This window comes from Protopterus annectens, chromosome 13.part0 (assembly GCF_019279795.1).
Source record: "Protopterus annectens isolate FY-2018-M chromosome 13.part0, PAN1.0, whole genome shotgun sequence".
In the NCBI taxonomy this organism is placed as follows: Eukaryota; Metazoa; Chordata; order Ceratodontiformes; family Protopteridae; genus Protopterus; species Protopterus annectens.
The window spans coordinates 401,151,054-401,173,835 of NC_056747.1; the positions used below are offsets into that span (position 1 = coordinate 401,151,054).

A 22,782-nucleotide genomic window follows, 5' to 3' on the forward strand; every position below is an offset into this window, starting at 1 on the left:
AATGTATAGGGTTCCTCTGTCTTTTAAATTTTCTATACACACTACTCTCAAACCTGTCCCAGCAGCTATAGTGCTAGTTGATCCCACTGCTGTTAAGCACCTGGTTGAATCCAATCCTTCTCTTTCTGTACGGATAGGAAAATTATTGATAGGTAGGGGAAAAAGTAGTAAATTTGATTTTCAGAATTCTGAGTTGTCAGGCTCACATGTTAATGTTTGTTCTGAATAACTGTGAAAGTATGAGGAATGCTTTATCTGCAGTTTCTTCTTGTAAGAAATCTGCTTTAAATAATCTAATTTCTTCTATTGTTCACATCAGTACTCAATGTTTAGAGTGTGTGTATGACTCTGTTGATACTTCTTCCAGTGCTGTGGCCACTTGCACTGTTTTGAGGAGGATTGCAAGGCTGCATTCTCAGAACCTCTCAAATGATGTTAAAAATGAGATTTTAAATTCACCCTTGGATAGAGATTTACTATTTGGCTTTTCTGCCACAGAGGTGATCAAAATGTGTGATGAAAGGGGCCATCTGATGCAGGGAATCTCTAAGATTTTCAGTCCTCATATTCCAGTATTTCCAAGGGATTTTCTACCTCCTCATCCAGTTTTTCTTGTGCTGTCATATTTCACAAATATAAGTAATGCTTTGTAATCCCACATTAAGTTACTGAAAATCAGAATACAAACTGTCAACAAAATACAGGTAAACAAACATTTAAGAAGAAATGGCAAGCAAGGGGGTTCCAAAACGAATTCTCAGACCTCCCAAAACCAAGGTCAGTCACCCAAGTCTGAATGACCCTTTTTTCTTCCAGGAAGTCTGAATTTCCATTTTTCTTTTTGGCAACAGATAGTTTCAGACAAATGGGTTCTGAAAATCATTCCTCAAGGTTACAGATGGCAATGGGAGGAAATTCCTGATTTTCAGGGGGTCATTCCTCATCCTCCAAATCAGACTCTTTTGTTTGTACTGGTTCTTCATCATATGCTGGTTCAAGGAGTGATAGAACCACCTCCTCCTTCCCAGGTGAGGAAGTGGTTTTATTCAAGCATGTTTCTAGTGCCAAAGAAAGAAGGAAAGAAAATGCTTGGCGACCAGTTCTGGACCTTTCTTTCCTAAATCTGCTTGAGATAAAATTCAAAATGATACCACTTCACAAACTGTTTACCTCTTCTTCCTCTTTCAAGTTTCCTGGTAACTTTAGACTTAAAAGATGCTTATCATCACACCCCATTCATCCAGACTTCAGACATTTCTTAAGGTTTTGTCTGTCTGATCACATTATCAGTTCTCTGCCTTTTGGATTATCCACTACACCAAGAGTGCTCATAAAGTGTTTAGCTCCATTTACAGCTCACTGCATGCTGCATGGTATCCACATTTTTCCATATTTAGATAACTTGCTTACTTTAGCAAAGTCTTTTTCAAAGTGTCAGGAATCTCTCTCTCTCTCTCTTGTGTGACAAAACTCTTACACAAGCTGAGATTCCAACAGAATATTCAAAAGTCTGTCTTGACTCCTTCACACAGGATTGTATTCCTGGGATGTGAACTAGTCGCCTCAGTTCAAAGAGCCTTTCTTCCACAGGAAAAAGTAGATATATATCTAGATATGTAAGATTCTCCACTCAAACTTTGGTAACTGTGAGGGAATACGTCAGGATTTAGGGTCTCATAGCATCCATGATTCTCATGACAACTCTAGCAAGACCCCACATGAGAAAGACAAAGTGGTATCTGAAATTTCTTTGGATCCAGCACTAACACTCTTTAATTTTTTTCAAATCACAGTGCTGGGGTTTGTCAGAAGAAAAATCATTTTGTGGAGACAACAGATATCCTTAAATCCAGTTCTCACCTTCTACCTCCTTTCTCCAAAGCAGTCAGTCAGCACAGATGCCATGGATATTGCTTAAGGAGTAGTTTCGGGAGGGATAAAAGTGCAGGGGGTGTGGGACACCAAGGAGAGACACACGCACCTAAATATCAAGCAGACCTATTCAAATGGTTGCAGAAATTACCACAGTCATGTAGTACCTCAATAAACAAGAAGGAACCAGGTCATACCCCCCCCTTTACAGAATGTTAGCTTGGGATATAGCTCAACAGCACAATCGCACTCTACAGTTTCCATTATTCTGTCAGAGCAAAACTGTGCAGTAGATAAGCTGAGCAAGACCAGAGTAAACCCTCAAGAATAGAAACTAGATCAGGAGGTCTTTCAAGATTTGATTCATCTGTGGGAAGTTCCTCAAGTAGACCTCTTTGCCTCTTCTCTGAACAATCAATTTTCATGATTCTGTTCTAGGACACCATGCAAGAAAGCCTGGAAGATGGACTTCTTTTCTTTTTTGAATAGGAATGCTCCTGCATACTTTTCCACCATTTCCACTAATATCCAGGGTACTTCTGAAGATTTAGAAGGAATCCACTAAGATTACTGTGATGACTCCCTTCTGGTCCAGGCAACAGTGGTTCTCCCTTCTTTTGGAAATGGCTTGGGGAAATTGCCACAAGCTTCCTCACAGAAAGGATCTACTTACACAAGAACAGGGGTGTTGAAAACACTCTGGCATCAATAAACTTCAACTGACTGCCTGGATGGTATGGTCTTAATTCCTTTTAGGCACCTGTTTACTCAGGATGTGCAGCAGGTACTGATGGAGGCAAGGAAGTCTACTACTAGAAAATCATGTAGTAGCAAATGAAAAAGGTTTTCTAGTTGGTGCCAATAACATACCCAGCACCCATTCAGGGATAATTGTTCTCTGACTTTACAATATTTGTGTGGGCCACTCTGCTGTGGCCTTTCTTATTTCACTATCAAGGTTCACTTATCGGCCATTTCAATATATCTGCCCATGAAACCTCATATTTCAATGCAGTCTCATGTCAAAAATGTTTATGAAAGGGTTTTTGCATAAGAGGTCTGCAAGAAAACTATTGGCCCCTCCTTGTGATCTTAATTTTGTGTTAGACATAATAACACTTATTCCATTTGAACCAGCTAACCTGGTTTACTTGAAATTCTTATCATGGAAAGCAGTTTTATGGATTGTTCTGGGCTCTGTAAAAAGGCTATTTGAGTTGCAAGCTCTTATGGTGAATCAACCATAGCTCATTTTCCACAGGTACTGGGTTTCTTTCAAAACGAATCCTTCTTTTATGCCTAAAGTGGTATCCAGGTATACCTTAAGCCAAATAACCCATCTCCGCATTTTCTTTTCTGAATCTAAAAATAAGGGAGAAAGAATACTCTATACCTTGTATGTCCACAGACAGTTCAGGTACTATATCTTGACTGAACTAAATCTTTCAGATCATTGGCTCAATTGTCCATTTCTTGTGAAGGTAAAAAGAAACCAAACCAAAACAGAAGACAAACTAATAAAAAAAACACACGCAAGGCCACAGAGATTCTGACAAATCCAGCTCAACAACTTAAAACGTAATATTAGCGCTTTCATTTTATTTTGTAATAAAACTTCTTCAGATGAAGTGAACTAAACACACACACTGTTTAAATACAATTCTAAAAGGTCATGTGGCAACTTTTTTTAAATCATGTGTTCAGCTTAAAATCATGTGACAGCCAAAAGCTTTTAAGATCATGTGATCAGCTTAAAATCATGTGACAGCCAAAAAGGGCAACATGGATGGTGTGAGGATTTGATAACTTTTTTAGATGAATGCGAGATGGTAAAGGGTATGTTTCTGGTTAGAGGTTACCCCCTTGGTACGGTAAACAAACTAATGTATGAAGTGATAAATAAAAGAGAAAGGGGCTTTTTTAATCCAATTTTAGGTCATAGTGAAACACCAAGACCTGAAATTTATGTATCAGCATGTTATTTTATGGCTAACAATATTACCCCTTCTAGTGAACTTAACATTCCTGCACCCGTACATCATCTAATACAAAATACAACCTTTACTAGATCTTTTATCACAACTTATAATGCTGACAGTGTGACTATTAGGAACATTATCCAGAAGAAATGGGCTATTCTAAGGAAAGACAGACACATTTTTGAGAAAGTGGGGGATACATTGCACATAATATACAGAAGGGGTTGTAATTTTAAAAACATTGTGGAACATTTTAACAGAACATCCATATATAAGAGCAACAAAATTTCTCATATGTCTAAATGTGGATGCTGTTCCATCTGCCCCTACATTTTGATGGGTGAACAGTTTGCTATAAAGAACTTCACATTTTATATAAAAGGAGCACTTAACTGTCTGACAGGAGGGGTAGTACATGCTGCACTCTGTGAACACTGCCCTGTTTTCTACATAGGCAAAACTGAGCGTAAGTTCAAAGAAAGAATTGCTGAACATCTATACGACATTAAGAAAAGGAAAACAATGGCCTAGCCAAGCTCTTAATGGAATGGCCAGACCACCTTTTTAAATCTGCAGTTATGGAAAAGGTAGCCCCCAGTGAACGTGGTGGCCCACGGCAACTTAAGTTGGAAGAATGTGAGTTATACTGGCAGCTCAGACTTAATGCAAGTTCTTGGCCAGGGATTAATGAAGAGATTTCTATTAGCTGTCTTTTACAACTAAGGGCTTTAAAAAGATGATATCACTACCTTTTTTATTAGACAAATTTTCTCAGTATAGCAGTTACTATTTAATGATTGCTTTTATATATAAAACTATTATTCTATGGTAAAAGAAAGTTTTACATGTTGATGTATTCAGATATTCAGCCTTTGATTTTTGTTTACTTCAGTTTTAAACTTACTGAATATGTTGCTTTAATGCATGAATTGTTCGGGGGATTTGGCTGTCACATGATTTAAAGCTGATCACATAATTTTAAAAGATTTGGCTATCACATGATTTTAAGCTGATCACATGATCTTAAAAGTTTTTGCCTGTCACATGATTTAAAAAAAAGTTGCCACATGACCTTTTAAAATTGTATTTAAACAGTGTGTGTGTGTTAGTTCACTTCATCTGAAGAAATTTTATTACAAAGTAAAACAAAAGTGCTAATATTACATTTTAAGTTGTTGAGCTGGATTTGTCAGAATCTCTCTGGCCTTGCCTGGGTTTTTTTTAAGGTAAAAAGAAAGGATAACCTGTGTCAAAACAGACTACTTTCAAATAGGTTCACAGGTGTCTACTAGGTTAATGACCACAAAAGTTTTTTTAAGTCTAGGCATGCATCCCAAATCTTTGATAGGTTCTGGTACCCTAGATAAGTGTAAGCAGGGCCTTGGAAGATGAAACATTTACAAGCAGGGGCCGTGGAGATGAATTATTTCCAGGCTGCCTTTGTCCATTAGAGACATAGGTGACAAAACCAGGGATGAATTTCCTGTTCCCCACCCAAATGTCCAAGTTAAACTTGAACTGGGTTAGGGAGAAACTCTTCTTCACATGGATGGGGAGTCTCTTCCAGAGAAGGGGTAGTCTCAGGGATACATACCTGTCTCTCCAGCAGGTCCTATTTATATCACAGGCAAGGCTTACATCTTTAGAACACGTAATTCTGGTGTTGTTTGTTTTGTGGATATGCAGGAGGTCCATCAGGGTGGGGTCAGACAATGCCTTGTATGGCAGGCATATATCTCAACAGCCTGTAGGAGACAGACTACAGGAATAGGGCCTTGAGGCGGTCTGCATAGGACAGGTTACTTACGCCCTGTATTCTTTTAGTGAAGAACCTCTGCGGATGTTCCAATTGTTGGATAACACCAAGGGGGCACTGTACTCAATGTTAAGTCTCATGAATGCCGAATACAGTAGAACAATGACTTCCTTGGACTTAGATGCTACACCTTTGTTTATAAGTTGCACAACATAGAATGATTTTCTTAGTACTGCAGACACATGATGGCCAAAGGCTAGATTACTGTCTGTGTGTGTCCCCAAGTCCATGACTACTGGGTCAACTCTTAGGGGTGTTCTTAATATGATAGTTATCAGGGGTGGATGACTTCCCAAAGGATCCTATTATGCATTTCTTGGCCATGGTTCTGATACCAGTTATTTATCTGTGTTAGCCCTTCCTGGAGAACATTTGTGTTGGTGGTAGATTCTATGACTGCTCCAAATTTGCAATCATCTCCAAATTTAGTCAGCCAAAGGCATCTGACATTGGCCTTGACTTCAGAAAAGAAAATGCCAAAAAGGACCAGTCCCAGGACCAATTCCTGAGGGACTCTGCTTGTGACTAGCCTCTTTGTAGAGGTGGACTCCCCAGTTCTAACTTCCTGGTTCCTGTCTGTGAGCCAGCTGGCTATCCACCGTGTGACATAAGGGTCTATACTTAACCTCTTGAGTTTGTCAACAATGCCCACATGGGGTACTGTGTCAAATGCCTTGACCAGGTCATGACAGGCAATGTGAACCACTTCACCCTTATCTATTGCTTTGCTGACCTTCTCAAAGAAGTCCACCAAGTTCAGTAGGCATGACCTGCCCTTCATGAAACCAAATTGTGTTGGGTCCAGTGTATGAAGGTTTCCTATGTCATTACTGATCAAGTCCATTATAATTCTTTCCATCATTTTGCATATGAGACTTATGGGTCTGTAGGTGGTCCATCTTTGTGCAGAAAGATGACTATTGCTGTTCTCCACTTGTGTGGCACAAAGCCTGTGTGGAGGCTACTTTTAAATATGAATTCCATGTTTCGTGCTATTTATAAAGTATCCTGGGATATTGTTTGGGCCCATTCCTGCAGTGTTCTATGCCTTAGAGAGAGCATTAAGGACCTATTCCTTAGTGGTAGTAGGGGAAGTTATATTTGATGGTATTTCCTGGGGAAGGGTTTAAGCGAGAGAGGGGTAAAGCTGCAGTTAAATTTGTCTGACAGTAGGGTTTACTATATCTCCTGGCTCAGTACTGGTCGCTCCACCGTCAATGAGCTCTGCACACAATTGTGTACTGCCTTTGAGGCTGCAGATATACCTAAAAAAATGCACTATGGCTGTCCTTGGCCTAGGAGGCCAAATTTACCTCAAATTTGGCTTTAGCAGACTTTGTCTTCTGTGTTGTTTGTTTAGTTTGATGAGAGTGCTTTTTATCCTACTGGGTGCTACACCTCTTAATTTTTGCCATGATTTTCTTCCTTCTGTTTTACACCCTACTGATAATATGATTCCACCAGGGGCCTAGTTTTTTGAGTTAGTTTTGTACTTCTTCCTGGTGTGTATAGCTGCCTCTATGCTGCTACTAACATCCCTGTATAGGGTATATGTGAATAGTTCTGCTTATTCAACGATGTTCTAGGGGTTTAGGAAACTTGAAATTTTCCCAGATTATCACTTAATAGCAGGAAACTAGCCTTAGAGTAGTTCCTGAATATTCCAGGGTTAGCTGGGGTTCCAGGATTTATTTTTACTTTAAAGAAGACCATTTTGTGATCTGACCTTAACAGAGAAGACATTACACTAGGGTATGTGCAGCACTCGCCCATATTACTGAGGATCCAGTATGTCTGGACCCCTTGTTGGTGTACTGGCAATATGGTCCAAGAAATTTGTGTTTACAAAATCCAGGAATCTCTGCCTGTAGGTCTGGTGTCATATACGATTCCCAGTTAATAGTGGGGTAATTAAAGTTACGCATGAATATGGTATTGGGTTGGATGGTGAATGTTTTCAATAGGTTTAAATACATGTTATAGTTTCCTGGGTAATGGTGTGGTGACTTGAACATGGAGAAGCTCAAGTGCATTGCCCTGTGTAACCAGTATTGAGGTATATTAATTTTTGATGTAAACTGAGATACCTCCACCTTTAGTCCCTGCCTGTGTAGTAGCTGGTCTAAATGTGTGGAAGGCATTATACAGCTGCACTGTTGGTGTGTTTTCTATGGCTTTAAACCATGTCTATCTGAAAGCCTAAAGAGGAGAGGTGCAGACCATTTCTGGCAAAGCAGTGTGGTCTGTTGACCATCGATTTCCATGCTGACAAATATTGCACCCCCTTAGAATGACACCAGAAACTAAACCAGCTGTTAAAACCAATCATCTTCTGTTCATATTGTGGCATCATCCTTGGAGAAGGTAAAATGCTAAGATCATACCAGGTTGGGACACACATTCCAAGAGCTCCATATCCCTCTTCATACAGTTTAGGGAGGTACATCTGAGGTCATTTACAACCATGTGGACTATGACTGAGTCGTACTGGTAGATATGGTCCATTGGCCTACATGCATATGTAACGTGGCAGATCCTAGCCCCTGATAAGCAATTGACCATGACTTTCTTCTTACCCAGCTGGGTGATAGGGATGTCAGTTCCCTCTTACCAGGAGGAGTAAGGAGTCTAAGGTTAATACCTTTTGTTATACTCATCATAACAAAATTATTCCAGGCAGGGGGCAGGGTTAACACACAATGTACCAGGGCTTTGGCTTCACCTATGGCTTTATAGAAAGGGATGTATTCCAGAAGTAAGCACTTTAAGCTTGATTCCATTTCTAGATCTAGTTCAAGCTTTACAAGGACCATTCTCCAGGGGCTCCTCGACTCTTGTCCTTTCACCTCCTAAATGTAGTAAGCTACGGTAATCTACTCATATAGCTAAGGTTACTGCAGCAGTGATCAATATGAAGAATATAATACAGTCGTTTTAAGTGAACTTAACATAACAGTAGATGTTCAAATGATCACTGCTTACAGCTGCTCCCTCCCTCCATTCCCCTTGTTTTTTTTGTGTGTTGTTTATGGCAGGGTGTGGTTGTTTTTTGTTCTTCCTAGCACTGTCCTTTCAGGGCTCAGCCTCCTTCCCTCTGTTGACAGAAAAACTCTTAAGGGCTTGGTGCCCAAACTTTTGTTTTAGTCAGCTCAGCTCAAGCTACCAGGCTGTTTGGGCATGTGGACAGTGCCCTAAAGCTGTGAAAACTGGTCAGCTGTTATACTCTTGGCAGGATATAACCCGTACAACTAAGTCTACTGCAGAAGTGATCATTAAAACAACTACTGCTATGATAAATTTATTTACACAACTGTACTTGTCAAGTGTTACAATAATACTAAAGTATATCTTTACTACACATGGTACAAATGACATAACAGCAGACAACAGTCCACATTTTATAAGTCAGGCATGTTGTACTCTTGTGAAGCAATGGGAGTTTAAGCATGCTACCTCAAACCCCGCACATCCACAAAGAAATAGGAAAGTATAACATGCAGTCACGACTATAAGAAATCATACAAGAAAGCATGATCATTCTGGATACTGAGAGTGCTCTCTTTCCCCTCTAGAAAATAGAAATACACCTCTTCTATCTACAGGACTTCCACTTGCTTAACTTCTAATGGGTGAACATCTCAACGCTAAACTACATCCATCATATTCCTTGTTGTTTCCTGAAAGTCAAACACTAATAAATTATTGAAAGAAAGACAGGCAAACATAATTTCTACTCTGAAAGATCAATGGACACTCACATAACTGCAAAAATACAGAAGTGAAGATGACTATGGATTTTTGGAATGAAAGCACAGATAAGTAATCTATCTGTCACAATGAGTTGTCAAATGAAATAGTAGATGACATACTAGGCAGAAGGCCCAGGTCTGCAAGCATGCAGAACAAATGGAATTTATATCATTAAACAGTACAGTCTGGAAGACACTTGTTTGTTCAGCTATCTGAATTCTCTAACATTACTTTAAGGCTGTAAGCTATATAAAGTACTTACCATCCTCACTGTGCAAAAATGTTAACCAGAGTGCTTCTGAAGCTCATATCAAGATTTGGAAAGTAAGAATATTGTCTAGATTGATCCTAGTAGCAGTAGTGTGAATCTAAAAAAACTGCTACTCAAAACAGTGTCCTAATCCAAATCAACCTACTGCAAATCAATAAAGATGTATAAGCTTGTACAAGAAACTGATATGCTTGGTCTGGCCCCATGGTGCTGTTACTGCCTCAGATGACCCATGTTTGATTAGCAGCACAGGCACCGGAGGGATCAGATTGGGGGAGGATGAAAATGAGTGGCCAGTGCAGGTTCACTCATCCTGGGGTGAGGGAGGCTGCTTAGCCTGTTGACCTCCATGCTGCAAATGTTATACTGCTTAGTTGGGATGTTGCACATGTGCAGAGGCATGCACACATCTCCTGTGGGCGCAATCTGTATTTATGAAGCCATTATATTTGAGGCCACTGTAAGTGAAGCCTATTTCTATAGGCAGTACTGGGTCTATCCTGCACAACAGTTTGTCTTGTTTTTGAAGTCTCTACAATGGATAAAAATATAACTAGGGGTGTGGTTGGTGTTAGGCCATGTAACATTGTTCACATTTGAATAATCCTTACCTCTAACTAACAAAGTTAAAAAACACCTCTGAGATAGGCTGGTGACCTAAGAAAAATATGATGTATATTGCCAGGGAACAGAATCCCAGACCTTTAACCAACACTAATGACATCATCTTGGGTAAAGTGAGTCTGGCACTCAATGTGGATTCAAGTAAAGTGAGGAAGGCACTGACTCTTACAATTCAATGTGGATTCATTTTCAAGTGGAATTAAAAGGAGATATAGAAGCAAATGGTAATAAGGCAGGGCCCTTTACGGGACAGTAATTTCTGAAAAGGAGAAAGGCTTTGTGCCTGATCTCTCATTTGGCAACCAGACATTCTGCACCTCATGTCTTCAGACATCTAATCTTGCAAACATTTGCTTGAGTAGTACCTTTTTCTTGTGGTCATCTGCAGATTTAATTAATACAGATCAAAAGTGGAAAAACCTTGAACTTTGACTTGCACTGTCAACAAGGTGTGCTATTCATTCACAAACATAAAAGTAGGTGGCGACCCATTGCAACAGTCTAAGGTAGAACAAAGTCAGGGATCATCATGCTTTAGTACTGACTTAAAGGCAACAGCAAGGAACCAAGCAAATTAGTCACACATAAACTTATGCACATTCCATGTGAAATATATGTCCATATCTCCATATCAGCATGGTGATTTTCAGATTTCATTTAAATGAAACAAAGATACAAAATCACTCAGACATTTTAAGTGTTTTTTGAATAACTAATGGCCTTAACAGAAATATGCAACATTAACAAATCAAGTTTTAACAACACAATGTCTATTATACAGTACGAAAAGTATGAATCCACCATTCAACAGAATACTGCACGTTATTGTGCACCTGACCCTTGCATGAATGGAAACTAATTTGGCTAGTTTTGCGTGTTCTGTACTGGAATTGTGCTCCTTTACTCTTTCCTGAAAAAGAATCCTGGACTTACTATGTCTTACCTGACAAAAAAAAAAACTGTTGTTTTATCAGCTGATAGACAAAAATACAGTAGTGCTTCCACTCAAGAGGACTCCACTACATCTTTAACTGCCTGAGTAGCTTTCAACATGAAATTGTTTTAGATGCACTTCCTGAAATGGTTACCAGAAAAAAATGTATTTATTTATTTTACTATTATTTTATTCTGTAAACTGAGTATCACTTGGCCTATAGCCTGTTTGCTTTCAGGGAGACCCAATGCTGTATTTCTAGTAATGACTTTTAACAGGTCATTTAGTTTCATTTCTACTCATTTGTCCATGCTGATGAAAATGTGTGTGTTTTTTTTTTTTTTTTTTTTTTTTGCTGTTTCATAATACTTATATACAGTGAATTTAAAGTTTAATATTCTAAGTCAGAATGCTTTGTTTGGTGGTGGTGTTCATTAAATGCAATGATCTGGATTTTTTTTTTGTTTGTTTTTTTAACACACAGTTGGCATTTCACTTTTCTGATATATTAGGTAAAGCTCAACAGCCTCAATACACAATATAACACTTTTTTTTTAATTTATGTTGTTATTTAACTAGCATTAATAAAAAAAATGATGGCCTACCCGCTTGCTGAATGAAGTAAAAGGATCCAAACGTTCCTCATATTGAGAAGAATAACGCTGCTCTGTGTCATCAATGCTGCTTCCCTGTTGGTGAAGAAACAAAGTTAAAATGCATTCAGCTAGCTACATCATAGGTTATATTCTGGCTCTGCTACAGCTGAACTTTTTAACACTTGTATTACTGTCATACAGGAACAATGAAGGCATTGTTCTAGAGGTGTGGTAATATTATGTGATCTGTGATACCCTATTAGAAAAAGATGAATATATAAATATAAAAAATAATCTGAAGGAAAAAAAGGCTTGTGGTGGCCTGTCAAATTCAGACTGTTGAGACCACATGAGTGGCTAGCTCCTTTGCAGCTGCCACTTCCACAGTGCAATGCATCCATTTTGAGCTGGCTTGTGAGGGTGCACAAACACAAGTCACTTCAGTAAGAGAGTTGCCCTAGTAAGCCAGTACACAAATGAATAAAAGATTGGCATGATCTACTATCCAGTAACGGCAATATGAAAACTCTGCTTAAGACTATTAATGAGTCTATCTACACCTCAAATATTAATGAGCACAGTGTGTGTTTTGCTATGAGAAATTGAAAGCAAAACACACATTATTCTCATAGCAAAACACACATTATCCTCATTAATGGTTGTTTTTCTATGAGAAAGTGAAAGCAAAACTGATACAACTTTCCTTCTTACACAGAATCCATGTCCCGTATTTATCAATATGCGCTAGCTACTACTGGAATAATGCTTTACAATAGAAGTTCCGCTGTGGCGACCCCTAACCGGGAAAAGCCGAAAAGACAAACAACAACAACAACAATACATGAACAAGAATAAAAAGTCAGTATAATCTGTCTGACAGACAATAGCATTGAAAACCCATGAAGATGACCAAGCACATAAAATCATCTTTGGTAATTAAAGTGTCTCATAACACTTGCCATTCAAAATTGCTGGCACAAATGACAAAAGCAAACACAGACATCAGCCACTAAAAAAGCATATCCTAGAGAAGCCTAAAGTAAAATGTAGCTGCCATAACACTCCTCCTGTATGCAAACATTATAACACCTTGGAACTCGTTGGCTCTTTTCTGATGTTGGTCTTTCTGTGTCTGAAGACTCTTTGTTTGTGTCTTTCGTTTTTTCCCGGTTAGGGGTCGCCACAGCGCAACTCCGGTCCGCTAATGATTGGCAGTTGATTTTTACGTACTGGCTTGTCAGGCCTGATGCACAACCTTCAACGAAGGTACGCCCATTCACGCATGTCTCCACGCAGAAGACGCTCTAGCTGAGAATCGAATCAGACAGCTTCTTACTGTGAGGCGACAACGCTACTGCAGCACCACCTTGATTTGTCAATAGTCTTCAGCCACAGAATTAAATTAAAACAACTGTACAATGTTTTAATTTAATCACACAAATGTGCATTACAGTCACATAAGGAAAACCAGGGCTGGCATGCTTATTAGCTCAAAACACTCACCACTCACAAAATGATGGCACACTTGGCAGAAAGTAAGCAGAGATATGAGGTCAGATTAAGCAAATCCAAGGAAAGTCTAAAGTAAAATGCTACTGCAGTACTCCTGAGTAAAGTTTACAGAAAGTACAGTTGTGTACACTTACCTTAAATGTAGATGTTCGAGTGTATTCACTGTTGCAGTCATCACCTGTGGGTTATGCCTGCTGTGGTAGCCCTCGGCCGGCCTGAATACCAGAGTCAATGTTTTTCTGCGTCGGCTGCTATCGCCTGTATTCTGACGTCAGGTTGTCAGGGCTATAAAGCAAGGCAGCCGATGGCATTACATCAGTTTTTTCTTGCCCTAACCCGTCAGAAGTACAAGGAAATATGGTAAAGTGGTCCTGGTGGTGAGAAGCTTATGCCCCCCTAGGGAAAGAGGATATAAGGAGGAAGGAGGGAGGGAAACCAGGACTGCAACAGTGAATACACTCAAACATCTACATTTATGGTAAGTGTACATAACTGTACTATGTTCTTCATGTTTCATTGTTGCAGTCATCACCTGTGGGAGGATTCCCAAAGCTGAGGAGAAGGGTGGAAGGATAGGTTAGAGCCCTAGGCATGGGTCAGCAAGAACTGCAGAGACAAACCCTGCCCTAGACTTGGAGAAAAGAGGTAGGTGGTAATGCTTTGAAAAGGTATGGACAGAGGTCCAGGTGGCAGCTTCCAAGATGTCCCTGGTGGGGACTCCTTTGAGGAATGCTGTGGAAGTGGAGACTGCCCTACTCAAATGGGTACAAATAGACTTAGGGGGTGATTTCCAATGTAGTCTGTAGCAGAAATGGATACAGTGTTAAATCCATTTGGAAATGGTTTGCTTGGAAATGGGCTTCTCCTCTGCCCCTGGAGCAAAGCTGATAAGAAGCTGGTCTGTTTTTCTGAAGGGTTTAGTACAGTCCTGTTAGTATCTGAGTTGCCTGTGCACGTCTAGTAAGTGCAGAATTCTTTCCCTCTCGTTTTGAGGGTTGTGAAAGAAGGTGGGTAGATGTATGGCCTGGTTGAGGGTCACATCAGATACCACCTTGGGCATAAAGGAGGTGTTAGTCCTCAGGGAGACCCTGTCTGCATGGAAAATGATGAAGGGCTCAACGGTCATGAGTGCCTGAAGTTCTGAAACCCTTCTGGCTAAAGTGATAGCTAGTATGAAAGCAGTCTTCCTGGAGAGGTATTTAAATTCTTTTGAAGGATAAGGTTCGAATGGAGGTAAGGTTCGTTTTTCTAAAACATAATTCAGGTCCCAGGCTGGCGTAGGTGGCCTTCTGGAAGGTCTGATATTAGAAGCCCCTCTGAGGAATTGTTTAATCAAAGGATGTGAGAAGAGGGGCTGCTCTAAATCGAAATGAGCTGAAATGGCTAAGGCATGGATTTTAACAGAAGAGAAGGAGAGGTCACTGTTGAGTAACTCAGCTAGATAGTCCAAGATAAGAGGGATGGAATGTTGTAAGGTAATGGTCCCTCTGGACTGGCTCCAAGAGCAGAATCTTTTCCATTTCCCTGCATAAGATTTTCTGGTGCTGGGCCGTCTGGCCTCTGTGATAATGTCTAGGACCTGTTTGCTTAACAGGGACCCCTTGTTTGCTTTTAAAGTATTAGCCATGCTGACAGATTGACAGTCTGCACGTCTGGGTGTAGTACCCCCCCCCCCACCTGGGTCAAGAGGTCTGAGATCAGGGGAAGCTACCTGGGGGGCTGTAATGTCAGGCTGCGTGCAGTAAGGGGTGCCAATGCTGTCTGGGCCAATCTGGAGTAATGAGAATGGCCTCTGGTCTCTCCTCCCTTATTTTGATCAGTACCTTGGGAATAAGAGGCAGAGGAGGGACTGCGTACACAAAGAGGGAGTTCCATGGGGAAGGACAAGGCATCCACCTTCCACGTTAGGTGGTGATACTCCCTGGTACAGAATTTTTCCAGCTGGTGGTTGAGGTCTGAATTAAAGAGATCAACCTCTGGAGTTACCCACTCCTGAGTGACTTGCAGAAAGATTTTTCTGTGGAGCTGCCATTCGTGGGGGTCCAGTAAGTTTCTGCTTAGGTGGTCTGCCAGGGTGTTGTTGATCCCTGGTAGGTATTGGGCAATTAGGTGTAGACCCATGGAGGCAGCTGTCAGCCAGAGGTTTGTGGCTAGCCTACACAGAGGGTAAGATTGGGTCCCTCCCTGTTTGTTGATATACCACATTACTGTGGTGTTGTCTCTTTTGATAAGGAGAACCCCTGGCCTGAGATGGGGTTTGAAGGATGTCAGAGCCTTTTGTACTGCCATCATTTCTTTCTGACTGATGTGTAAGGGAAGGTGCTGGGCATCCCAAAGACCTTGAATACACCTGCCTGCTAGGTGAGCACCCCAAGCAATGTCTGAGGGGTTGGTGGTGATGGTCTGGTCGGAAGGGCGAAGGATGAAGGGAAGACCATTGTTCTTGGCACAGGCCCCTTCCCACCAGAGAAACTCAGCCCTTATACAGGGGATCAGTGGGAGAGAGGTCTCTAGAGGCTGAGAGCCCTGACACCAAAGGTTCTTTAGATACCACTGAAGTTTCCTCATGTGAATCCTGGCCAGAGGAATTAGAAGGATGCAAGATGCCAAGTACTCCAAGGCTTGCAGGAACTTCCTTGCAGTGAGGTGACTTCTGGAAGCCAGCTGGGTAAGGTAGAGAGGCAGGAAGCTCTGCTTTTATGGGGATAGGAAGGCCATTTGGGATGCTGTGTCCAGCAGTGCCCCTAAAAAAATGATCTTCCTGGAGGGTGTTTGCTTTTATTTCTTCTGGTTGATGGTGAATCTTTGGGAAGTTAGGAGAGTTTTGACAAAGAGAAGGTCCTGGAGAAGCTTTTCTTTGCAGTCTGCCTGACTGAAACAGTCATCTGGATAAGGGAAAATCTGTATATTTCTCTGTCTGCAAAATGCTATAGCCGGGGCTAAGCATTTGGTGAATACCCTGGGTGCATTAGATAATCCAAAGGGTAGCGCAGAGAACTAAAAGTGTTGTGAGCCTGCTTTGAAGTGCAGGAATTTCCTGCAGGATTCCCTTATGGGGATGTGGAGGTAGGCATATTTTAGGTCTAGGGTCACTAGCCAGCCATTTTTGTCAGCATAGGCAGCAGCTGCTGCAAAGTTAGCATTTTGAATTTGGGGACCACCAGGGAGGTGTTCAGAATGGATAGATCCAGGATGGGGTGCAAAGTGCCCTCTTTTCTGGAAACAAGGAATAGTCTGGAATAAAAGCCTTTGGTTGTTTGATCTGAGGGGACAGGTGCTACTGCCCCTTGGGATATGAGAGTTTGTACCTGTTTCAATGCCTCTGCCCACTGATTTGGAAGTAAGTCTGGGTATCCTCTTGAAATTGGGAGTTTGTTGAAAGAGAATTTGTATCCCTGAAAAATGATTTTTAAGACCCACTGTCCTTTGTTACAGAAAGCCAATTTTCTTTGCAGAGGGAGTGCCTTCCTCCTAGCTTTTGGTGAGTGAAAGGTGGGCAGCAGGGAGAGAAAAATGGTAGTTGGATGAGAAGACGTCAGTTTTTGTATACATTCGGTAGTGCAAGAGGCTTCCACGGAAGCCAGTGCCTGCGTCGTGGCTCTGGACCCAACCGAGGCAGAGACAGCCAAAGGCTTGGAAGATGAAGAAGATTTCTGTGGCATACCAGACGCCAAAAAGGTCTCAGTAGAGGCTTGCGTAGATATCGAATGGGCATCAGGGGCTGCGAAAACACATCACTGAATTCCAGAGAAATGATGACCTGCTTAGCGGTAGAGTCACTGGAAGGCTTAGCCTTGTGTGGTCTGTCTCTATCTTTAGCTCTGTGTTTTTTCGGAATGTCCACAAATTGTTGGCTGACAGATGCCATTTCAGAATGCAAAGACAGAAGATGAAAATACCTGTCTACAATAAGAGCTCTATGGCGAATGGTTCTAGCATTAAAAAGGGCACAGAACCGGCAACTGGGAATGTCATGGTCTGGGCCTAAACAAGTGACACAGTATGAATGGAAGTCTCAGTCTGGGATCTGCTTTCCACAGGCAAGACAATTGTTAACTTTTTCGGACATCGGTTAGTGCAAGAAAAAAGGATCCCCAACAGGGTACTTAGCTTTAGATGTTTTCAGCTAAAATTCAAACTCTGATAGTGACCGACTGGCACACTTGCGAACTGCTTCTGCTATGGGCTGCACGGCAAGAAAGACTAATGACATGGTGTTGGCTGTCTTGCTTTATAGCACTGATGACCTGACGTCAGACTACAGGCAACAGCAGCCGATGCAGAAAAACATTGACTCTGGTATTCGGGCTGGCCGAGGGTTACCACAGCAGGGATAACCCACAGGTGATGATTGTAACAGTGAAACACAAAGAACATCTATGGAAAACTTGTACTGTTTTTCACTATCTGCTACATAAGAAAGTAAAGTTCATAGACATAAAATACAGTGTTGCATACATAGGTTCCATATAAATAGACCTTTTTCTGTTGAGGTTTAGGTTCAGCTATATTATAGAGCTTGAACTTAAACACCATTAAAAATAAAAACACAGATAGGAAAAACAAAATAAAAATAATAACTAATACAGTGGTAAGTGACAAATAAGGTATGTAAACATAATTAAAAGATATAACATGGACAAATAACTGCTGAGAATTAAGTAATATCATATACCAAGTTAGGTGAGTGGCTTTTGAAAAATCTCTGAAAACCTAGCAGCAATGGGGATTCCCACAACCACTGGCAGACAAAACTCTAGAGGTTTGGAGGCAAGTAGCAGAAAGAACAGGTAACACAGGCCTGCAGAGAGTTGACAACTACAATAACTCCAAATGAAGGGCAGCATAACAACCTGGCCAGACAGTATGGGACCAAGCTCTCCTTAAAATAATTGGGAAAACTCTTGGGTACATAAATTAACAGAAGGATTCTAAAGATAATACTCAATGAAACAGAAACCCAGTCCAGGTTAATCAAAAACAGAGTAATAAAGAGATAGCTTGGAAAATCTGTAAGTAATCAAGTCACAGAAGCCTGAGCTAGCTGTCATCCATCAATCAAGCACACTGTTAGTCAGCCCCAGAAATGTGTTCAAGTACTTTATTCCTGTTCTGATACAGTGTTTAAGTATTTTTCCCAGTGCCTAATGTTCTATTAAATGTTTAAGTGGTGTTTTTTTTTTAAAAAGTGGAGCTTTTTGGATGTTTACTGGTTTGATACTCTGGCAACCCAGCTGTTTCTTTATCTGTGCGACGCAGCATAAGATGGACAGTCATCCAGTTATGAATACATTCTAGATCTTTGACTATGGAATTTACAGGATTACTTTGATTGAAGGTGAGGTAAAATTCTGCATCATCCACATAACAGTGATAGTGAAGACCTCTCCTCCTAATGAGTTTATCTAATGGAACCATATACATAAAGTACATCAAAGTAAGTAAGCTTGAACCATGTGGCCCTCCAGATGTGATGAGATAAGAAGATGAATAATTTATTCTGGACACAATCTGCTAAGTATGTATTGAAATGTACAAGGCAGACCACTTCAGGCCAGTACCTGTGGCTCTACAAGAATTATGTAATGGTCCAAAAGAATGTTGAGATTAACTGTGTCAAATGTTGAAGAGAAATCAAGAAAAAACAAAATGGAATAGTGCTGTCAATCATTCAAGACTTGAATAATGGCAACCTCAGTACTACGTCCTGTGCGCATAAACTAGATTGCAATGGGACATAAATAGGGTACTCAAGATGAATGGAATTAGGTTGTGAGTACATAACCTTCTCAATAATGTTACCAGGCTAGGAATGGAGCAGTAATTGTCTAAATAATGAAGATCTAAATTGTACTTCTTCATGAATGGGGTGACCAATGCCTTCTTTAGAACAAATGGCAATACTCCAGTACTTAATGGAAAGATGATTTCAAACCTCACTAGACCAAGTAACTCAGGACAGGCAAACATGCAGGTAAAAGATAATATGCCTGAAATCAAAGCAACCAATTAAATATATGCAATATACTGGGACTCATACCAAGACTAAACTGGAAACTTCCTGTGACTAACAGAACCATCCATTGAGCATAGTATATGCTACAATGCTATAATAAACTATAAAGCAAGAATGCTTCAGCTCAACTCATATAAAATAAGTTGCACTTGTTTCGTAGCACTTCTATCAATGTTTGCAGAAGTGTAACATTTCTTCATCAACAGCAAAATGCTACATATTGTTTTTCCATGATCATCTTTTTTATCCTGAATGATGTAAAACTATTTCCAACTGTGCACAAAAAGCTGTACATTGCTTTTATGTGACCATGTTTTTACTCTGACATGTCAACCCAGTTTCAGTTGTTTCTAGCAATGCTTGTCAAATGAATATAACTGCTTTAATAATAACAAAATGCTATATGTTGCTTTCCTGCAATCATTTTAAAATGATGCATGATGCTTTATTACTGTCATAAACTGCAGTGCAAGAACATTTCAGCCTGGCTCCATTAAAATTAACTTCATCTGTTTACTAGTACTTCTGACTGCACTTTTGAAAGGAATATAAGTGAGACGTTTTTTCAAGCACAAAATGCTGTGTGCTGCTTCCCTATAATTACTATTCTCAGAAGCAAGTAAAAACAGCTGCCACTGTTTTGCTGGTGCGTTAGACAAAGCCCATAAAAAGCAATGTAGAATTTTATCAAGACCAACATGCTGAGACTTCCAGTATGTTGCCAAGCTAAGCAGACATGGCTTTTTACCCTCTAGGCAAAAGTGAAAAAAATTTGAAACAAAAAAGGGAATTTGCTTGATCCAACTTTTGGAAATACTGAGATAACAGTTTTGGGGTCTATATTAAAAGACGGAAGAGGTGTTTCAGTGAACACCTCTTGGTTGACACGTAATGAATGAATGCACTAAAGCGTGTATGCTCAACCTGGGAAAGAAACCACTAGCACAAACACACACACACACTTTAAAACATAACATGGGGTGTTTCGCCCCCCACACCCTCCCTAACTAAATATATCAACTCCGAGATCACACTACAGTGAGGAAAGGGGCGAACACATGGGGATGGGACTGTTTTGAGTGTTTGCACTTTAGTGCGTTCGCTCATTTCTTATCGACCAAGAGGTGTTTGCTGAAACACTTTTTTGGTCTTTAACAGACCCCAGTTTTGTAAAGACTAAGTGACTAAACGTAAGCAAAAATGAGGAAAAAGTCAAAAGGAAAGTAGAAACCACTACCTGCATTTCAGGAGTTTGACAAGAAGTTGTGAGACCTGGAAATATTTCAATCAGAGTTGGGCTTTGAAGAGACACATCAGATGGTAAAACTGCATGAGGAATTAGATAAAGTCCACCACCAGGTTTATGGATGAGTGAGTTATTGAATGAATACATTAAAATAACTGATAGGAGGAACAGATGAGGAAGAAAGTATCGTCTTCTCACTCTGACAAGACAGAAGTCATAAAAAAGGTTGAAAGTGATCATACAATAAGCTTAACTGAGATTGAAGTAACCCAGGAAGAGAAAAGACAGAAATTATCTGAAATGGAAGAGAGAGAGGAGGAGGGAGAATGTGTGCTTTAGTAACATAGCAGAAGGGAAAGACTACAAGTTTACAGAAGGACACTTAAGTAAATGGACTGGCTTACCAGTGGAAAGTATTTTTCTGGCTACCACTCTCAGGGTATAACAGGTGGAATGAGCGTGCACTCGATATCCAGGACCCATTGTAATGAAGATAAACATTTTTCAGCTGAAGGAGCAGATGCTTAGCTTAAAGGTCCTGACAATGGATGAAAACAGCATTCATGGACTAGGAATATTCACTGAGCACCAGGCATAATAAATTTGTGCCATATTTCAAAACCTGTAGGAGTCTGACTTAAAAAAAGTTTAAGCAGCTGTATCAGCAATATTCAAAATATTCTTTCTGATGGGATTGAAGACATTCATGGTGCCAGAGGAGGCAGTAACAGAGCAAAAGAGATACAGGCAATTTCTTCATAAAGGAAGACAATTAGATAAAAGATAAGCATGTCTAAGAAAGATGCAAAGACAATGGATTGGCAGAGGGAAAAAAAAACGCCTTTCACTGTCTTCTGATAAAAAATGCAAGACAGACAAACAGAGATACAGAAAAACACAGAGTACAGGAATGTGTGCTGAACAAATGTGAGGATGAAGACTGGACAACAGATGGAAGTCTTCATGAGGATGAGCAATAATGGACTGCAAGGGGCAGATGTACTTGGGAGAAAAAATAAATAAATAAAAACAACAGGCTACTGGCCAAAGTTCCAAAAGCTTTAATAAACTCTAGCACAATTTATGTACTCGGTAGAAAAGATTGCTTATTTAAATGATGGACTGAATATTAAAATGTTTTTGCTGCAGCAGTTTTTCCATAACTTGGATATTTAAAAACAAAAGGTCAGCATGCTACAATAATTACAATCCTAATATAGTACTCATTTCTGAAGAAAAAAAGTAAAGATAGTTGATGGTATCTTGTTTCAGTATTCATGCGAATTAGCATAATATTTAAGGTTAAATTAACACGTTAATAATATAAGTGGGGTGTTAAAGATTTCTGTTTTGTCCTTTGCACAACCTGCCCATTCTCTTACCAAAGTCTTTTCATTGGTTCATAGGTTCATAGATTAGAACTAGGCTAACTGCCCTTGTGGGCCATTTTAAGCCTAGCTAATCACTCCACATGAGAATCAAACCCTGCACCTTGTGTTTGTATGGTAAATACCCTAAAATTATGCCAAAGCACCAATAACTGAAAAGTGAAATGGAGAGAAAGCAACTGCCTGTATTGTAGATGAAAAAAAAGGAGAAACATGTTTTGCTAGATTCAACTAAGGAGACGAGGTGAACAGGAAGGTATGCATATTTAAAACAGAGAAGCAATATCATGAGATCTACAAACACCACTTTAATCATGTAGTGAGACATGAAGTCAAGAGGAAGTTGCTTTAAACAGCATGACAGGATAGTGTACTGCACAATACAGCCTTATATATCAGGAAAAGGAGATCACATGTAATTTTTTAAAATACAAAGGGGGAAATTGAGAGAGGTCTCAGTGGAAATATAATTAACTCTGTATAACACATGATTGGATGGGGATGCATTTCTGTAATAAGTGGAAATATGACAAGACCATGCAAAGGACCATCCAATAAGACAAGGGTGAAAAATGTGGATGGGGCAGTTCATAAGAAAGTAAGATAGGAAGTTGTTAATTTTTAGGGTTAGAGGGCAGGAAGAATAGAAACAGAAGTTGAGTTGTCAGAACAGAACTTTGCTATTGTGCATTAGAAGGAAGAGGACAGATTTTTGAAAAGATTGAGGTTAAGAATAAACATACTTTATTATTTATTGTGCATTGAGTTAGTTAGTAGA

The 22,782-nt window shown here is 40.0% G+C and overlaps 1 protein-coding gene across 1 annotated transcript in view; it reads right to left on the bottom strand.

Annotated features, from left to right (window-relative positions):
* Positions 1-22,782, bottom strand: part of CUX1 (cut like homeobox 1) — a 3,879,009-nt gene that overhangs the window by 214,171 nt on the left and 3,642,056 nt on the right. The window contains exon 19 of the mRNA XM_044054027.1: positions 11,852-11,935. Coding sequence (XP_043909962.1) covers positions 11,852-11,935 — 84 coding nt within the window. The remainder of the gene's footprint in view (positions 1-11,851; positions 11,936-22,782) is intronic.